At 56.0% G+C, this 16477-nt stretch overlaps 7 protein-coding genes and 1 non-coding gene across 8 annotated transcripts; 4 read left to right on the forward strand and 4 right to left on the reverse strand.

Annotated features, from left to right (window-relative positions):
- Positions 1 to 124: 124 nt before the first annotated feature.
- On the forward strand, positions 125 to 983 carry P153DRAFT_51198 (uncharacterized protein). Its single transcript, XM_033673248.1, has one exon. The coding sequence runs from the start codon at positions 439 to 441 to the stop codon at positions 889 to 891; it is 453 nt and encodes a 150-aa protein (XP_033521912.1). The 5' UTR covers positions 125 to 438; the 3' UTR covers positions 892 to 983.
- Positions 984 to 1528: 545 nt separating this feature from the next.
- Positions 1529 to 3319, forward strand: P153DRAFT_377126 (MFS general substrate transporter; the record flags this gene model as incomplete). The annotated part of the gene is made up of 1 exon (XM_033669721.1): positions 1529 to 3319. One exon carries the CDS (start codon positions 1529 to 1531, stop codon positions 3317 to 3319), a length of 1791 nt encoding a protein of 596 aa, XP_033521913.1.
- A 169-nt stretch (positions 3320 to 3488) lies between these two features.
- Positions 3489 to 4068, reverse strand: P153DRAFT_268885 (GCN5-related N-acetyltransferas-like protein; the record flags this gene model as incomplete). The annotated part of the gene is made up of 2 exons (XM_033662890.1): positions 3489 to 3967; positions 4026 to 4068. Coding segments are annotated over 2 exons (522 nt in total), but the record flags the coding sequence as incomplete, so codon positions are not given.
- P153DRAFT_432650 (uncharacterized protein) lies at positions 3738 to 5614 on the reverse strand. The gene is made up of 2 exons (XM_033672982.1): positions 4026 to 5614; positions 3738 to 3967 (listed from the first exon to the last, which is right to left on the reverse strand). The coding sequence occupies exon 1, from the start codon at positions 5570 to 5572 to the stop codon at positions 4208 to 4210; it is 1365 nt and encodes a 454-aa protein (XP_033521915.1). The 5' UTR covers positions 5573 to 5614; the 3' UTR covers positions 3738 to 3967; positions 4026 to 4207.
- A 76-nt stretch (positions 5615 to 5690) lies between these two features.
- Positions 5691 to 9273, forward strand: P153DRAFT_405692 (apses transcription factor-like protein; the record flags this gene model as incomplete). Its single annotated transcript, XM_033672019.1, has 4 exons — positions 5691 to 6095; positions 6140 to 7808; positions 7868 to 8597; positions 9270 to 9273. Exons 1-4 carry the CDS (start codon positions 5805 to 5807, stop codon positions 9271 to 9273), a joined length of 2694 nt encoding a protein of 897 aa, XP_033521916.1. The 5' UTR covers positions 5691 to 5804.
- A 1-nt stretch (position 9274) lies between these two features.
- P153DRAFT_424176 (ADP-ribosylglycohydrolase) lies at positions 9275 to 11467 on the reverse strand. The gene is made up of 3 exons (XM_033672477.1): positions 11243 to 11467; positions 10165 to 11152; positions 9275 to 9399 (listed from the first exon to the last, which is right to left on the reverse strand). Exons 1-3 carry the CDS (start codon positions 11451 to 11453, stop codon positions 9372 to 9374), a joined length of 1227 nt encoding a protein of 408 aa, XP_033521917.1. The 5' UTR covers positions 11454 to 11467; the 3' UTR covers positions 9275 to 9371.
- Positions 11468 to 12336: 869 nt separating this feature from the next.
- Positions 12337 to 12408, reverse strand: P153DRAFT_t86. Its single transcript has one exon. It is a non-coding gene; the product is annotated as a tRNA-Met (tRNA).
- A 591-nt stretch (positions 12409 to 12999) lies between these two features.
- P153DRAFT_343677 (chromosome transmission fidelity protein 18) lies at positions 13000 to 16408 on the forward strand. Its single transcript, XM_033666014.1, has 3 exons — positions 13000 to 13266; positions 13314 to 15299; positions 15351 to 16408. The coding sequence occupies exons 1-3, from the start codon at positions 13035 to 13037 to the stop codon at positions 16379 to 16381; spliced, it is 3249 nt and encodes a 1082-aa protein (XP_033521918.1). The 5' UTR covers positions 13000 to 13034; the 3' UTR covers positions 16382 to 16408.
- The last annotated feature ends 69 nt before the right edge of the window (positions 16409 to 16477 follow it).

Raw genomic sequence — 16477 nt, forward strand, 5'->3', positions numbered from 1 at the left:
TACGGACTTGTCAAGATAGACGTTGTGATGGAATATGCATTGGCGGGCGTTTAGCGAATTAGACTCTAGATTCTGGCGGAAATACGATACGATATGACATCTAGGTACCTGAGTGAGGGTTCCCTTGTGTTTGTGTGGAAAATGCGCTAGTCTTCAATGAGGATGCCAAGCATAGCAGAAGACGACGTCCCTTGACAATGCTTCCGTGTTCATCACATCGCCTCGGTCCATGAGCACGTTTCGGCACAGACGGCGGAGAACGAAATGAAGAGGATTATCCAGCGAAATATAAGCGGTGTGTGTTTGGGTTGGGAAAAGCGTGAGTCATGGTCGCCATAGAGGTGAACGGGTAGCTCTGCTGCTTCACTTCCTGGTGTGAAGAGGCTCCAGCGCAAATGTCAGTACTATCGACCCGAATCACTCGACTACGACACCACCATGCTTCTACGTCTCTCCACGTTTCAATCGCGTGCCTCGGCGGGCGGGTCTGCCCATGGGGTAGTGCTCGACTATGGAAGTCGTTGTCTGTCAGTCGGAGGACAAGCGGGTCCTACACTTCCAACGCGACTGCGCGGCTCATCCTTCAAGACAAGAGGAGGAATGCATCCGACAAACCATCGGACGACACTCACATCACTGGGTCACAAGCTGTGCTCGTTTCAAGTCCGACCACACCACTCACGCCGCAGGAGCCAGAAGCGAGCATGTGGGTATGGAACACAACATGCCACTGTTTGTCACTGGAATTGCCTCGTTTGTAACTGTGCCACGGGGTCGCGGGGTGGAACTCGGAGAAGACAGGGCCCTTCTTTGTGGAGATGCAATCCTTTGTCCCTTTTCACGGAGATGGGGGGACCACACACTCTGCTCACCTCACGTCCGTGTTTTTAGGGGAGAGTGCGTGTATTGACTATGGGGTAGGCTGGGCGAAGTTGGCCGTACTTTCCTCTTGCGAGGCACAGCTTTGCAGGTGTGTGGTTTTTTTCAACCGAAAATTTCCCCGGTGTCGCCGACTCCACTACAACGTCACTTGTTCGGTTTCTGTCGGATCTTCGACTTTTTCGAAGAGAAAGTTATGCGTGGGCTTTTTTGCTTGGGAATTGTTAGAAAGTGTGAGTATGGTCGTCTGTATGGGAATATTGGTGCGGAGTCAATATTTCCAATGGATTCCTTCGGTGGTAGCTCGGACAAGCACGACAACTCTTCACCTGACATGCACCATTCCTTCCTTCGCCTGCACACTTTGAGGCGTCCCGTTGTGGATCCAAACACGCGCTAGAGTTGAGCCTCACTCGGGATCTCTCCACCTGACTAGACGCGGTCCGCCCGGCGCCATTCCGACAGTCCTGACGGCCGTTGTATGACGTCGCAGTGGATATGGTAAATAAGATAGCCATGGACGCTGTTTTTTTTTCTGTTGAGAGCTTGGTATGAGATATCTACTTGACTAGAGTTTCGTCCTTTCAAGACTACTACTTCCCACCTCTCTTGTCACAATTCCTCTCTGCTTCTGAGCAGTTCAATCATCATGTCGTCCTATCTCCCGTCTTTTTCGGCGCCGCCTTCGCGTCCTGGCTCCTTGGCTCATTCGAGGGCAAATTCTAGAGCGAATTCTATAAACAATGGCGTCCAGAGTAGGCCTGGTAGCAGACCTGTTACCCCTAGGGCTTTCTCGACGGCGGCCGTTACCCCAGCGGAAACGTCGAGGGCAAACAGCAAAACGGACACGCATTCCGAACCCCCGGAGACGATCAACTCGGAGGTGATCCGCAACGAAAAGGGCGAGCCGCTGATCGGCAGGATCGTGGGTGGGAAATACGTCGACGCCGAAGTCGAGGACATCGACCCGGAGTGCGGGCCCATCAAGACCGTCGACGTCGACATGCCGCTCACCCTGACCGAGACAGTCGACCACAACGGCAAGCAATACATCGTCCTGACCTTCGCCACAGGCGATCCGGAAAACCCCTTCAACTGGAACCCATGGTACAAGCGCAGCATCACCACGATGCTCAACCTGATGACGCTCTTCATCGGCCTGGCCACCACGGCATACAGCTCCGGCATCAACAGCATGTGCGCTGAATTCGGCGTAGCGCCCATCATGGGCCAGCTCGGCCTGTTCACATTCAACATCGCGTGCGCCATTGCGCCCATGATCCTCGCGCCCTTCTGCGAGCTGGTCGGCCGCAAAATCGTCTACGCCAGCGCCTTCCTCTGCTTCTCACTCATCTTCATCGGGCTCGCGCTCGCACAGGACATCAGCACCATCATCGGTCTCCGCCTGCTCCTCGGCCTCTTCGGCTGCGTCGGCACCATCCTCGTCGGCGGCACCTTCGACGACATGTACGAGCCGCACCACCGCGGCCGCCCCATGGCAATGTTCAGCTTCGTCGCCATCTTCGGCACAGTCGCCGCCCCCATCTACGCCGGCTTCATCGACCAAGCCCTCGGCTGGCGCTGGATCCAGGGCATCCAAGGCATCGCAAACGTTCCCCTTCTAATTGCTATCTTCGCCTTCTTCCCCGAAACGCGCGGCGGCGCTCGTCTGCATAAACGCGCCAAGGCCCTCCGCAAAGCAACCGCAGACGACCGCTACGTCGCGGAAGACGACATCTACACCCCGGATATCAAATCCATGCTCCGCGCCTCCTCGGTAAAAGCAATCCACATGCTCGTCACCGAACCCGTCGTCTTCGCCTTCGGGCTATGGATAGCCTTCTGCTGGGCGGTAGTCTTCCTCTTCCTGAGCGTCATCCCCATAACCTTCTCCGAGAAACGCGGCTGGAATGAAGGCGTATCCGGCCTACCTTACATCTCCCTCGGCGTAGGCACCTTCCTAGGCTGGGCAGCCCACCACCTCCAAATGCGCAAATACAACGCCCTCCAATCCGACCCAAATATCTCCATCGTCCCAGAACACCGCCTCTACGGCGCAATGTTCGGCGCGATCTGGCTCCCCGTGGGGCTGTTCATATACTCCTTCACGCAGTACGCGCAGCTCTCCTGGGTGGGTCCTGTTATCGGTCTCGCGCCCATTGCGTTTGGCATCTTCTTCGTGTTTGAGAGTACGTATAGTTATACGGCGGATTGCTATGGGGAGACGTCGTCGTCGGCGATTGCGGGGCAGGGGTTGATGCGGAATACGCTGGGGGCTGTGACGCCGCTGTTTGCGAGCGCGTTTTTTCATAATGTGGGGAGTCAGTGGGCGGGGCTTATCTTGGCGGTTTTTGGGACCGTGTTGAGTGTTATTCCGTTTGTGATGTTTAGGTATGGACATCTTTTGAGGGCGAGGAGTAAGTTGGCGAAGGTTTATTAGGGGAGGGGGTGAGTTGGGGGGGAGAGGGGGGGAGGTGTAATGTAAGGGAATGTGAGATGTTGGTTATTACTTTTTTACATGTGGTTGGTGATGTGCTGTGATGTTTCTTGTACACGTTGAAATCGTATCCAAACACCCCCATCCCAACCTTTTCGTACACTCACGCCCCCTCCCCCGCCAACTTCTCCAACGCCTCCCCCTCCACCCTCAGTCCAAGCCACTCCGTCTTCCTCTTCGCACCCACCTTCCCACCCTCATAAAACGCCAAACTCCTCGTATTCCAATCCAAACAACTCCACTCCAGCCTCTTCCCGCCCACCATCTTCGTCTCGCGCGCCAACTGCGCCAGCAACATGGTCCCGTACCCCCTCCCGCGATAATCAGGCTGGACGAACAGGTCCTCGAGATACACGCCGGGGCCGGTCCAGGTGCTGTAGTTGTAGCAGAAGAGGGCCATGGCGCAGGTGGAGCCGTCGGGGGCGGTGACGAGGAGGGTTTTGGCGAAGCCGGGGGTGAATTGCGTGGGGGAGGAGGTGGGTTGGGGGAAGGAGAGGGTTTGTAGCAGGGTGGACTCGGTGGCTTCTACTGAGGAGGAGGCTTTTTCGTAGGCGGCGAGTTCTTTTATGAGGGAGAGGATTGCGGGGACGTCTGGGTTGGGTTAGGCTGGGTGTGGGGGGTGGTGTTTGGAGGATTCTGGGGGTGGTACCTTCGCGTGTGGCGTAGCGGATGGTGGCGCCGTTGGACTGCATGATGGGTGCGGGCATTTGCGAGGCTTCTGGCGGCGACATTGTGTTTTGTTTTTCTGTGTGCAAGTGCTGAGATAGTCTTGTAGATATTTGATGTTGTGCGCCCTTTGCATGACGACCTGGCAGAAATGATGCAGCGACGTCAACGCTTGGAGCTAGCCTTACCGCTTTCGGCAACTGCCGCTGCAGCACGCTTCCTCTTCCACTCGTCAAGCTCTTTTCGCAGCGGATTGTTGGGCGGCAGGAATTCTGTAAAGAAGGGAAAGCGTAGGTATTCGCCCTTGTCGTTTCTGGGCTGTATATAAGCCACCTTGGGAGCATCACCCATGTCAGGCGTATTTTTTTTCTTCTCCTTAGGAACGTGACCGGTTGCGTCTACGCCAGCGAAGAGCGACTCGTCGACGGGGTATGTCTTGAGAGTATCGCGTTGTATGGGTTCGCCCCAAGTCGCAATCCATCTTCCGCGTTCGTGGTCGTAGTCGAGCTTGCAGCAGAGTGCGAGGATCTTGGAGTAGAGGCGCCGCATGAACTTTGGGTTGATGGTGTGGGGACGGTTTATGCCTGCTGGTCTGTCTGCTCTGCTCAACTTGTCCAAGGCGAGTCCCTCGTGTATGATTTTCTTGAAGAGGTCCACATCCTGTACAGGTGATGGGTTGAGCTCAACACCAGGCGTCCTCGGCTTGGTGAAGCTGATCCATTTCTCCCCAGTCACCATGGCGTGCATGTTGTCCCACTCTTCGTTGGGCAGTGGAGGGAGCAGTCGTTCCATAGTCTCAGCATACCATCTCTTGACGTTGTTGCGGGCTCTTTTAATGGGCATGGGTCGGTGCCAGATGTTGTGGACTGGCGTCTTGAATGCAGCGCCTTTTAGATCTCGATGCAGCCCAAGACCCTTCTGATGCTGCGACTGGAGTACCGTGCGCAGACACGAGTAGCGGTCAGAGATGCTGATGACATGGTTGGCCTTGGAGAGCTTGGGAGCGTCAAAGTACTGCAGATAGCGCTTGTCACTGTAGTAGAGCTTCTGCAGAGGTGTTGGACCTGTGAAGTCTGGGAGTGCAGTCTCGTTGCTACCCTGCATGAAGGGGTCTGGCTTGAGCAGAGCGTCTAGCAGCACGTGTTTGCGCCTCCCCAGACGGCCATAGGCAAAGTGCAGCACCTTTTGCAGACATGGCTGCTCGCCTAGATTGGCACGGCGCAGGTAGTTGAGCCCCTTGTGGCCTTTTCTTTGCAGTCTGTGTGCACGCTCATTGATGATGCCTACATGGCGACGTCTGAAGCTCTGGTGTCTGTACTTTTCCACGGCCTCGACATCAAACGAGGCAGTCGCGTTCTGCTTGGGCTGGTAGGCCTTGAAGCGGCTGACGAGGTAGCGGCGGAAGTAGTGGCGGGCAGTCTCGTCAGGCAGGTACGAGGCCTCGCGGAGGAGAGCACGCAGCAGGTGGATCGACTTGACGCCAGAGACAGACTTGACACCAGCGGCCGTCTGCTGCAGCGACACGGGCATAGAGCGAGACGAGATGATACGGGCGGGAAAGTGAGGTTCCAGGCTGGGCGTGACAGCTGACAGGCGTGATTGGCTGTCGTGCCAGACGCGTCGCGAACTACGAACTACACCTCGACAACGGCAATTCACTCCCCGCGCCCGCCGACGACAACGACAACGATAACGCCAGACTCGAGATCCGCCCGCTGGACGCACCCGCACCGCCGCACTCACCCAGCGCCGTGCTGACATAATGCAAGTCGCGCGCACGCTGCTGGCCTCTTCCTTTCCTGCCGCCGGCTCGCCGTCTCCGTCGCAGTCTCAAGCGCAGCCAGCGTCGCAGTCGCAGCCGCAGCCACAGTCACAGGTGCAGGCGCAGTCGCAGCAACAGTCGCAGCCCCAGTCACAATCGCAACCCCAAGCACACCCCCACATGTACGCCAACTCGCCGCAGGGACTGATGGCGGCGCCGGCCTTCAACCGCTCCTTTTCCGACGTCAACGGCTTCCAGCAGCACGCCATGGAGAAGCCGCAGATCTACACGGTGCGCATGTCACCTCCGTCCGCTGTCCCCTCTAACCCGTCTAGGCCGTCTACTCGGGCGTGTCCGTCTACGAAATGGAGGTCAACCGCGTCGCCGTCATGCGCCGCCGCTCCGACGGCTGGCTCAATGCCACCCAGATCCTCAAGGTCGCCGGCGTCGACAAGGGCAAGCGCACAAAGGTGCTGGAGAAGGAGATATTGACGGGCGAGCACGAGAAGGTCCAGGGCGGCTACGGCAAATACCAGGGCACGTGGATCGGCTACCGTCGCGGCCGCGAGTTCTGTCGCCAGTACGGCGTCGAGGACATTCTGCGCCCGTTGCTGGACTACGACATCAGCGCCGACGGGAATGCCGGCCAGGGCATCGAGACGCCGACCAAGGAGCAGGCCATGGCCGCGAATAGGAAGCGCTTCTACACGCAGAGCATCGACGGCCGCAGCACCAGCCAGAGCGTCGGCGGCACCTTCTTCTCCAACATCTCGTCCACGGCCACCAGCGCCCTCGCCGCCATGAACAAGGTCGCCCGTCTCAATTCACCCGCGCCAAGGCCAGCCAGCTCCTCGCAGGGCCGCCGATCCATGGCCCGTCCACAACAGGCTCCCGTGGTCAGCCAAGACTCGTTCCGCACGAGCAGCCAGCAGAGCGTGCCGAGCATGGCCTCTGAGCGCAGCTTCACCGCCACCAACGGCCACACCGACTCGGCCTACGCCACGGGACTCGACGAGACCCAGGAGCCGCCAAGGAAACGCATGCGCGCCTCGCAGGAGGAATCCTTCTCGCAGCCCGTGACCATGAAGACGGAGACGTCGATGCGCGACCACGGCTCGCCCACAGAACCCAGCGACTCCTTCTACCAGCACCAGACGGGACACCGCATCTCCCTCCCAGACGGCACCGAAGTCCCCTCCGCCCTGCCTCCCCTACCCCGGCCAGACACGAAGGAGAGCGAAGACAAGCAGGCCATGTTGACAGACTTGTTCGCTGACCAGCAACGGACTGACTTTACTAACCACCCCGCGATGCTGCATCTGTCCGGTACAGACCTCGACATGCCCATCGACAACACCCTCAACACGGCGCTACACTGGGCAGCAACACTGGCTCGCGTCTCTCTTATGCGGTTGCTGGTGTCTAAAGGTGCGAACATGTTCAGAGGAAACGCCACAGGCATGACGCCGTTGATGAGCGCTGTGTCAGTAAACAACAGCTTAGACCACAGCTGCTTCCCCGAAACACTCGAGATTCTAGCTCCCCTCATTGAACTCCGCGATACGCAGGGGCGGACTATCCTGCACCACATTGCTGTAACATGCGCCATCAAGGGCCGTGCAGCATCGAGCAAATACTACCTCGAAGCCCTGCTTGAATATCTCGTGCGCAGTAATATTGGCGCCAACCAACCCTCGTCCTTCCACGACAACCACCCCAAACCAATAGGCCTGATGCGATTTATGCAGGAGATGGTGAATGCGCGGGATAAGGCTGGGAGCACAGCACTAAACTTGGCAGCGAGAATTGGCAACCGCAACATCATCTCCCAGCTTATGGAAGTCCAGGCCGACCCCACAATCCCAAACCACAAGGGCACACGTCCGATAGACTTCGGCGTCGGAAGCGACATACACGGCGACGGCGAAGTCATCATCCCCAGCCCGTCCAAAGGCAAAGCGCCACTCAGCAAAGTAGAAGAAACAAGTCGAGAGATTCAACCCCGTGAGTCCAGAACATCCTCCATCCAACCCACCATAAATAACCACACTAACCACCCCCAGTAATGAGCGGCATCCTGCAATCCGCCTCCATGCAATTCACACAAGAAGCCCGCCTAAAACAAGACACCATAGACCGCACAAACGACACCATCGCGCAGCTCTCCGCGCTCCAAAAAACAGAACAGCAAAACCTCGAATCCCTCCGCCTCCGCCTCCGCGCCTGCCAGGACCGCGCAAAACGCATCGCCAACCTCAAGCGCTGGCTCGAACCCCAACGCCACATGCTCTCCGTCAACGCCGGCGCCACCGACCTCCACGAGAAACGGCGCATCGGCTACGCGGACCAAGAAGGCGCCGGCCTGCTCATCCAAGACGACGACCTGCCCTACGACGTGCGCCACGCGTCCCACCTGCTGCTGCGCCGCGCCTCGGACGGGCCCCAGTATGCATCTACACCCCTACCCGCTGATATCGCGCTCGCCGTCTCGCATGGTAGCGTCGCCGTGCATCCGCGCCTTAGCGCAGTGTTCCCTGCTGTGCTGAGACACAGAATCGAGGTTTATACTAAAGCTAATGCGGCGTTGTTGGAAAGGAGTCGTAGGCTTAAGGAGAAGGATGGTCAGCTGGAGGTCATGTATATCAAGGTTGTTAGTCTGTGTACGAAGGTGCCCGAGGAGAGGGTCGATGAGTGTATTCATCAGCTTTTTGCGGCGCTGGATAGTGATCCGTTGGAGGGGATGGAGGTTGGTAGGGTGAAGGAGTTTTTGAGGAAGGTTGAGGGGGTTGAGGGGTAGGGGGGCGGGTGGAGGGTGGGATGGGGAGGGGGAGGGGGAGGGGATGGGGAGGGATGGGGTGTGCGATTACGGGTTGGGTGGGGGAGGTTCTCTGTCATATATTGTGTGGGTGGGCGTTGTGGCATTTTTGTTCCGCTTTTTGGTGTTTTTATTGGGGGGGATACGGCATGGCGAGGCTGGGCTGGGCTGGGCTGGTTTCAAGGGGAGGGGGGTTCACGAATCTCTTAGCTTCTCTTCTCTTCTTTTGTTGGTATTAAGGATATCACTATCAATATCAACATCACCAACACCATCCCTTCCTTCCTTTATTACTCTTACCAATCGACAGCGTCTTCAGCATCTATACATTCTACCACTCCGTAATCGTCCTTGGTAGCTAAATTCAATTCCAATTTCTACCTACATCGATATATACATCTACGTTTTCATTCTCTGTCGTTGATAGTTCAATAACATGGCTTGTCGATGGACTCGCCCTTTCTTTCATGTCTCTCTCTTTGAGTCCTATTCGGCGGGATGCTTTGTACAAAAGCCCAGGGGCAGAAGCAGGGGCAGGGACATATAGTGTTACACACCTACTTTATAGATACAAAGTTCTTCCTGTTAGTAATGAACACATCTACACTCTCCCTTTCTAATTGTATCCAATGAAATCCAAGACAACTAAGCTGAGCTGAGCAAACCAGACCAATTAAATCAAACCCAAGCATCCCTTTGTCTTTCTTTATATATTCTGTGCGTGTTGCATATCGTGTGCGTAGGAGGACTTACTATCGTCCATCTTCTGGTTTCTGGTTTCTGGGGGATGGGATGGGATGCTGATGGAAAGGAAACAGGACGCACAGAGTATCCCTGGGCTCTGCTCTGCCGTACTAAAACCACCCTTCATCGGTTACCGTTCTGAGAGTCTGGCGTTCAGGAGGGCGGATATACTTGGGAGCAAATGTTGAGGGGTGAGGGGGAGGGGACACTATGTGCGTGTGCGTGGGCGAACGGCAGGGCAGGGCAGGGCAGAGGTAGATCATCGGAGTGGTGTTGGTGGCGGGGGTGTGTGCGTGTTTCGCTGGTAAGGTGGTGGTGTGGTGGGTATGTATGTGAGCGGGGGATTGAAGTGGTGTTGTGGGTTAGTGGGGGTTGTAGAGGGGGGTTTGGGAGTAGTGGTCTTTTGGATGGGGGGTGGATTGCTGGGTTGGTGTTTGTGGGGAGGGGGGTGGTTTGTCGCGGGGCTGGTGGTGGGGGGTTTGGGTGGACGGAAGTGCTAGGGATATGGGGTGGGATGAGGTGGCGGGGGCGTGGGGGAAGATTTAAGGGGGCTTGTGGAAGGGGAAGGGGAAGTGGACTAGAGAGGTTCACGTTTGAGTATGGTATAGGGTTTGATGGTTGGAGCCTCGTGGGGATGATGATGATCGATAGTAAGAGGAAATTTGGGTAGGCATGTATATATATGCTAAGAGGTGAAGATACGTAAATGTAGAATTCTCATATAGTGGCATAAATACGTCATTCGATATCACTCACCCACCCATTCGCAAACACATCACTATAAATTCCCCTCATCCCCACCTCTCCATCACACTTCCCCTCTCTATCTCTTTCCTCCGTTCCCGAACCCTCCTCCTCCCCTCCTCCCTCAAAACCCTCCGCCTCTCCCCCAGCTCCCTCTCCGTCATCAACCCTCCCGCACCACTCTCCCCCTCATCACTCTCCTCCTCCAACGTCCCCCCCTCCACAGCACCAACCGCCACCGCAAACCGCACACTCTTCGCCATCAGCCACTCGCGGTGCTGGAGCCCATCCACCCAGTGTAAAGGTAGATTTGAGTATCCGAGGTAGGCGCCCAACAGTGCCCCGGCGGCGGCGGCGTTGGTGTCCGCGTCTCCGCCTTGGAGGATTAGGGAGGTGATGAGGGTCTCGAAGAGAACGCTCACTCCGCTCTCTGTACTCGCTCCACTCTCTGCGCTCGCTACACCACGCATAGCCAGCCGAAGCAACAGCACCGCCGCACCGAGACACTTATACACGTACCCGATCTCCCGCGGACTATCAAGCCGCAGCGCCTCCAAACTCGGAGCATACGCATGGCGCGAGAACTCCCCGTAATCAAGCCGCTGCTCAGCATTTCCCCCAGGATTCACCAACCCGGGCTGCCCACCCACCCACTCAAACGCGCGCTCAACCACCCCATCAACATGCCCTTCTGTCACCACCTCACCACGCAGCAGCCCCCGCACCAACCCAACAGAAACACAACACGCAACCACACACCGCGGATCGACGTGCGTGACCCGCCCCAGACTAACGCTCAAGCGCCACGTCTCCGCTTCGCTCCACAACACGCCCATCACCCCAACTGGATGCGTCCGCATCAGACTCCCATTCGGCGCCGCCTTCCGCCCGCTCGCAATCCACGCGCGCGTCGCCGTCCCCACTGGATCAGCCAGGAAGGTCGCGGCGCCAACAACACTGCCGACTAAGGCGCCGATGCCCATCGCCGGCCGATTGAGCGCGAGCAGGCCCTGCGAGACCCATATATGCAGACGCCGCGCGAAGGCTACTGCGGTGGAGTGTGAGCCCGTGGTGTGCGCGTGCACATGCATGAGGATGATTAGTAGGGCTTGGTCCGTGTCATCTGTCCAGGAACGTTCTGGCCAGCGCAGGCGGTGCGCGTCGAGGTGGTATGGCGTTGTGGGGGGGACGAGGCGGAAGCGCCCGGATGGGTAGATCGCGGTGCTTTGCGCTTGGGACAGGAATTCTGTGTAGAGGCCTAGGGTGTCGCCGAGGGCGGAGCCGAAGATGCAGCCGTGCAGTTTGGAGAGGAGGGAGTCTGGGGGGAAGGGGGGTTGGGAGGGCATGCTTGGTGGTGGGGTGGGATGGGTCGACTGTCGTGGATGGATGCGCTGGCTGGGATGGGGTGAGGTGCTATGGTGGAGCGCTGGCTGTGGGTATATAAAGGGTTCCAGATCCATCTTACATTCTTGCACCAGTTTACATCACCTCCGCACACCTTCTTGTTCTTTACCAAACACCCGAAAACAACCCCACCCAACCACCACCACCATACCCGCAAGCAGCACAGCGTTTTAGCATAGTGTCTCAACACAGCAAGGAGAACCTCTTACGCCTACCTACCCAGGGCATCTTCTTCCGGCGCGTCGAACAACGCCCAGAATAGCACCCATCAACAAAACAAAGAAGTGAGTGCGCACATTCTCTGCCTCCAACTCCAACTCTTTATCCACTCTTCATTCTTGGAACTTACCATCCAACGCTATCGTATATCATCTTGTTGGCCAGAAAACTTTGGTCGAAACGTTAATGTCCTGTTCGACTTTATACTCAACTTGCGGCTAGTTGGGTGGTGGTTGCGCATCATCGTCCTCGAGCCGCGGGCGGGCTACTGTTGCTCGCATGGAAAAGTGTCATGTTTGCAAAAGAATAGAACGGGGAATTATCATATGGCTTTGCTTTGCTGTGCTGGTCCCGATACACCATGCATACAACTAGGTACCGGTAATCAAATACGCGTCAGAAAAAGACTACAACCCGAGATGAAGATGAAGATAAAGAAATAGACGAAAACGAAAATACTACAAAGCCCTCAGCACGGCTTTGTCTGCATCGACATCTGCGGCACAAGGGCAAAAAAAAACGGAAAATTCAAAGGCAGACACATATGTCCATAGGTGAAATGGACGTCTGGATATGGTGATGGTAGCAAAAAGACAAAAATAAAGCTAGCTGCTCTCGGTTTCGATCCGAGGTCCTCCGGGTTATGAGCCCGGCGCGCTTCCGCTGCGCCAAGCAGCTTTCGTGCCTTGTTGCTTGATGGAGAGTTGGTGGAATTTGGGGAATATATTGCAAGAATTTGGAGATGACAGTTCTGGATTTCTGTAAAAGTGTCTTGGGTGGGGATGTTGGGGTGTTGTGTAGGCGTGGAAATGGTGGGGCAGGTTGATTCTGTGTTGCCCCACTACAGTCTTCTCTTCAGGACATTGTTGTTCGCGCACTTCCGATGGCTAGAGTAGTGGAAGCAATCAAAGTTTATAGTGATCCTAGTGCATTTGTATGGATACGTGGACAAGCCGGAAGTTGTGAAGGGTTTGGGTGTTTCCTGTGCATGATCTGGGAGGCGTGCTGCATCCTATTGGCATTGAATAGTCATGGAAAGCGCAATATGGTGACGTGTGTAAGCCAATGAACAACGAGAGTATATGATATCTAGAAGTTCCCAAGGTGCTGTGGATATTACTTCTCGCAAGCTGGTTGTCTATGATGATGTCTGCTGTGGTGTTCGAGCAGCCGGAATAGGGTCAGACGAAAGTGGTTAGGCGCAACGCGAACGCCCAACTTTGGCGCGTCGCGTGTCGCGAGCCATTTGCACTTTAATTGTCACCGTCACCACCACCTCCACACAATGCCACGCATATGACTCGATGAGCAGCTACTCCCCTGGCATACCAACTTCCTTCGACCCTGCACTACTCCACTCCGAACTCGAATTCATCCACGACCAACCCGTCTCGGAATCCCACTCTGACGAATTCGACGCGTTACAGCAGTGCATTGCCCAGGACAAGGCCAAGAAGAACAGCGAAGGCGTTGTAATACAACACCGAGCTTGGAATCTTACAGAAATATTCAGGAGCGAAGGGGATCGTTCAATCGGTACTGCAAACGTGGTGAAAGCGCGTACCCAGGACTGATTCCTCCAGACACCCCTCTAAAACGCCAGAAGCACTCTCATACCAAGCGCTTCCCCGCTGAGTCTTCAGTCGACGACCAAACTTTCCCTTCGTCGCCGCCACTCTACACGATGCCGCTCATCTCATCACCAGTCGCGTACCCGCCGAGTTCGTCCATGCCACAAGTCGCGTCGCCAAAGAAGAGAAAGCGTCCAGACGATGCACGAAGTCCGTTGAAAGATCTTCACAACAACCAGCCTGCCCGGAAGATTGGGGGTTTCCTAGACGACTCCGACGACGAGGATGATGTTGCAGCGCAGGAGGAGCACATGTTGAAGCGGAGGGCTCTTAACAGCGTCAAAGACCTCCCAGTAGCACCCGAGGGTATCGCAGACTACACTCCGCCTGCCAGCCAGGACGAGGCTGCAGATCCGGAGACAATACCTGTAGACGCCCTTGACCAGTACCGCTTCGAGTCGCTATCGCCAGTCAAGCGGACGCAACCAGTACCAAATACGCCTACGTCGGCACTGCCCGTGCGTGGAAAAGTCATTCGGAATGCAGCGGGGAAGGCGATCCACGTCCAGAAAAAGGCGAACAAGGAGGCTGTCCCTTACGAGCAGCTTATTGCATCGCGTTCGGTAGCAGAGGCAGGGAAGGCGAGGACGGATTACTACGGCCTCAACATCCACGAGCTGATGGATGAGGCAAAAGCGATGGACGTAGAGAAGGCTGCAAACAAAGAGAGAATAGTTCTCGATCTGCCAGAGCAATCAATTGAACAGCCAGTCGCCAAGAACGGGAAGAGTAACCGTACCCTGATGTGGACGGAGAAATACCGAGCAAAGAAGTTCACAGATCTGGTCGGGGACGAGCGGACACATCGATCAGTGCTGCGGTGGTTGAAAGGATGGGATCCAGTCGTCTTTCCAGGGTCCAGCAAAGCCAAGTCGAAAGGTGCAAAAAAGAACTTCGAAGAAGACGAACAAAGACATCGTAAGGTGCTCCTGTTGACTGGACCGCCTGGACTCGGCAAGACCACCCTAGCCCATGTATGCGCTCGACAAGCGGGATACGAGGTCCAGGAGATCAATGCCTCAGACGAGCGAAGTGGTAACGTGGTAAAGGGCCGTATTCGCGATATGGTTGGCACCGAGAACGTCCGGGGAGTGAATACTAGCACGGCGAACGGCAAGGTGCGGAAAGCAGGCAAGCCTGTTTGCGTAATCGTGGATGAGGTTGATGGCGTTGTGGGTGGCAGTGGTGCGAGCGGAGAAGGCGGCTTCGTCAAGGCCCTCATCGACCTCATCAACCTCGACGAGAAGAACTCAAAGACCATCGGTCAGCACCAGTCTGACGCAGGACCAAAGAAGAAGAAAAAGGGCGACAGATTCCGCATGCTACGACCGCTCATCTTGATCTGCAATGATGTATATCACCCGTCCCTACGACCTCTCCGCCAGTCTTCACTCGCGGAAGTTGTTCACATCCGCAAACCTGCCCTCAACATGGTTGTCACGCGCATGCACGACATCTTCATCAAAGAAGGTTTTCAGTGCGACTCTGACGGTGTCCGACGCCTCTGCGAAGCCACTTGGGGTGTCAGCACGAAGAAAGAGGGTGGTACAGGCAGCGGCACAGGAGAAGGTGACATTCGCGGAGTCATGGTTGTGGGTGAGTGGATCGCAGGACGGTTGCGCTCCTCTCACGATGTGAAGTCCAAAGAGAAACCACATTTGACGCGCAGGTGGATTGAAGACAATTTCATCAACGATCTGCGTCATGGCGGAGGAGCGGCCCGCAGCTTAGGACGAGGAGGTGCGAAAGATGCTGTCGAGCGCGTTTTCAAGGAAGGTGCGGGATTTCCAAAGCAAGCTGAGACCACGGATCCACGAACTGCTGTTGCACGGGCAAAGAATGGAGTTATCGGTGTTGCTGAGTCTGCAAAGCGAAGAGCTATGGAGAGACTGAGAGAGATGGTCGACACGAGCGGGGATTGCGACCGTATCATCTCGGGTAGGTCTAACCATACATCCTCACTTTGTAATCATTACTAATAATATACAGACTGCTTCACCGCGTACCCTGAGAAGCCATTCCAAGACGACACCCTCCTCAGCAAACCCAACTCTGCCTATGAATGGCTGCACTTCCACGACACCCTCTCAACTGCCGTTCACGGCTCCCAGGAATGGGAACTCGCACCCTACCTCTCACAATCTATTCTCGCCTTCCATGACCTCTTTGCTTCTCCTCGCCAAGCATCATCAGTCCCTACCGATCCTGATGCGCAGATCTCGGCGTTCTCTGGGCCTGGTGCCAATTTCGCGGCGGTAGAACAGCTGAAGAGTACGCGAGCAGGACTTATGGGTCTGCAAAGCAGTCTAAGCATCCCGCTTACACGCTCGTTCCGCAGTCCGGAGGAAATGTCCCAAGAACTCATACCCTATGTACTCCGCATGCTCTCGCCAGACGTCAAACCCGTGATCGTTAACACCGGGCCCTCGGGCTCCAAATCTTTCGCTACAGCATCGGTGCGCAAAGCTAGTGAGAAAGCGCTGGTGAAAAAAGCTGTAGAAGCCATGGCAGCGACTGGCGTGCGCTTCGAGAGGAGTCGTGTCGAAATCGACGATGTTGCGAATCGCAGCGGAGGATTCGTGTGGAGAATGGAACCACCGCTCGACACGCTTGCTTCCTTCGAGACCCTGTCAGTTAAGAAAGATGAGAAAGTACGGTATGCGGTGCGCAGCGTTTTGGAGCAAGAATGGCGCAAGGAGAGCGCAAGAATGGATATGGACGCGAGGAAGCGTCGGGGCGGGCAAACGGAGTTTGACCTTGCAGACGTTGACCCGAAGGAAGACGTCGATCCGGCAAAGGCGGCGATAGAAGCTAGTAGGCGAGCTGTTAAGAGAGACTTCTTTGGCAGGGTCATCAAGGAGTGGGAGGTTGGGCAGGCGGAGAGCGAGAAGGAGAAGAAGGCAAGACAGGCAGAGGAGAAAAAGGGGGATCACGGCCGGATATGGGTTTCCTTCAACGAGGGATTTTCCAACGCGGTGCGGAAACCGGTCACTATTGATGAGTTGTTGAGGGGATTGTAGGGAGGATGAATACAGAATTGATCAATCTGCGTTTCGTCTAAATCGTGCTTTGCATTGTACTTTGTGTTTGCCCATTACCTGCGTTGCTACACAAGT

Source organism: Dothidotthia symphoricarpi (genome assembly GCF_010015815.1).
Source record: "Dothidotthia symphoricarpi CBS 119687 unplaced genomic scaffold P153scaffold_14, whole genome shotgun sequence".
NCBI classification, from domain to species: domain Eukaryota; kingdom Fungi; phylum Ascomycota; class Dothideomycetes; order Pleosporales; family Dothidotthiaceae; genus Dothidotthia; species Dothidotthia symphoricarpi.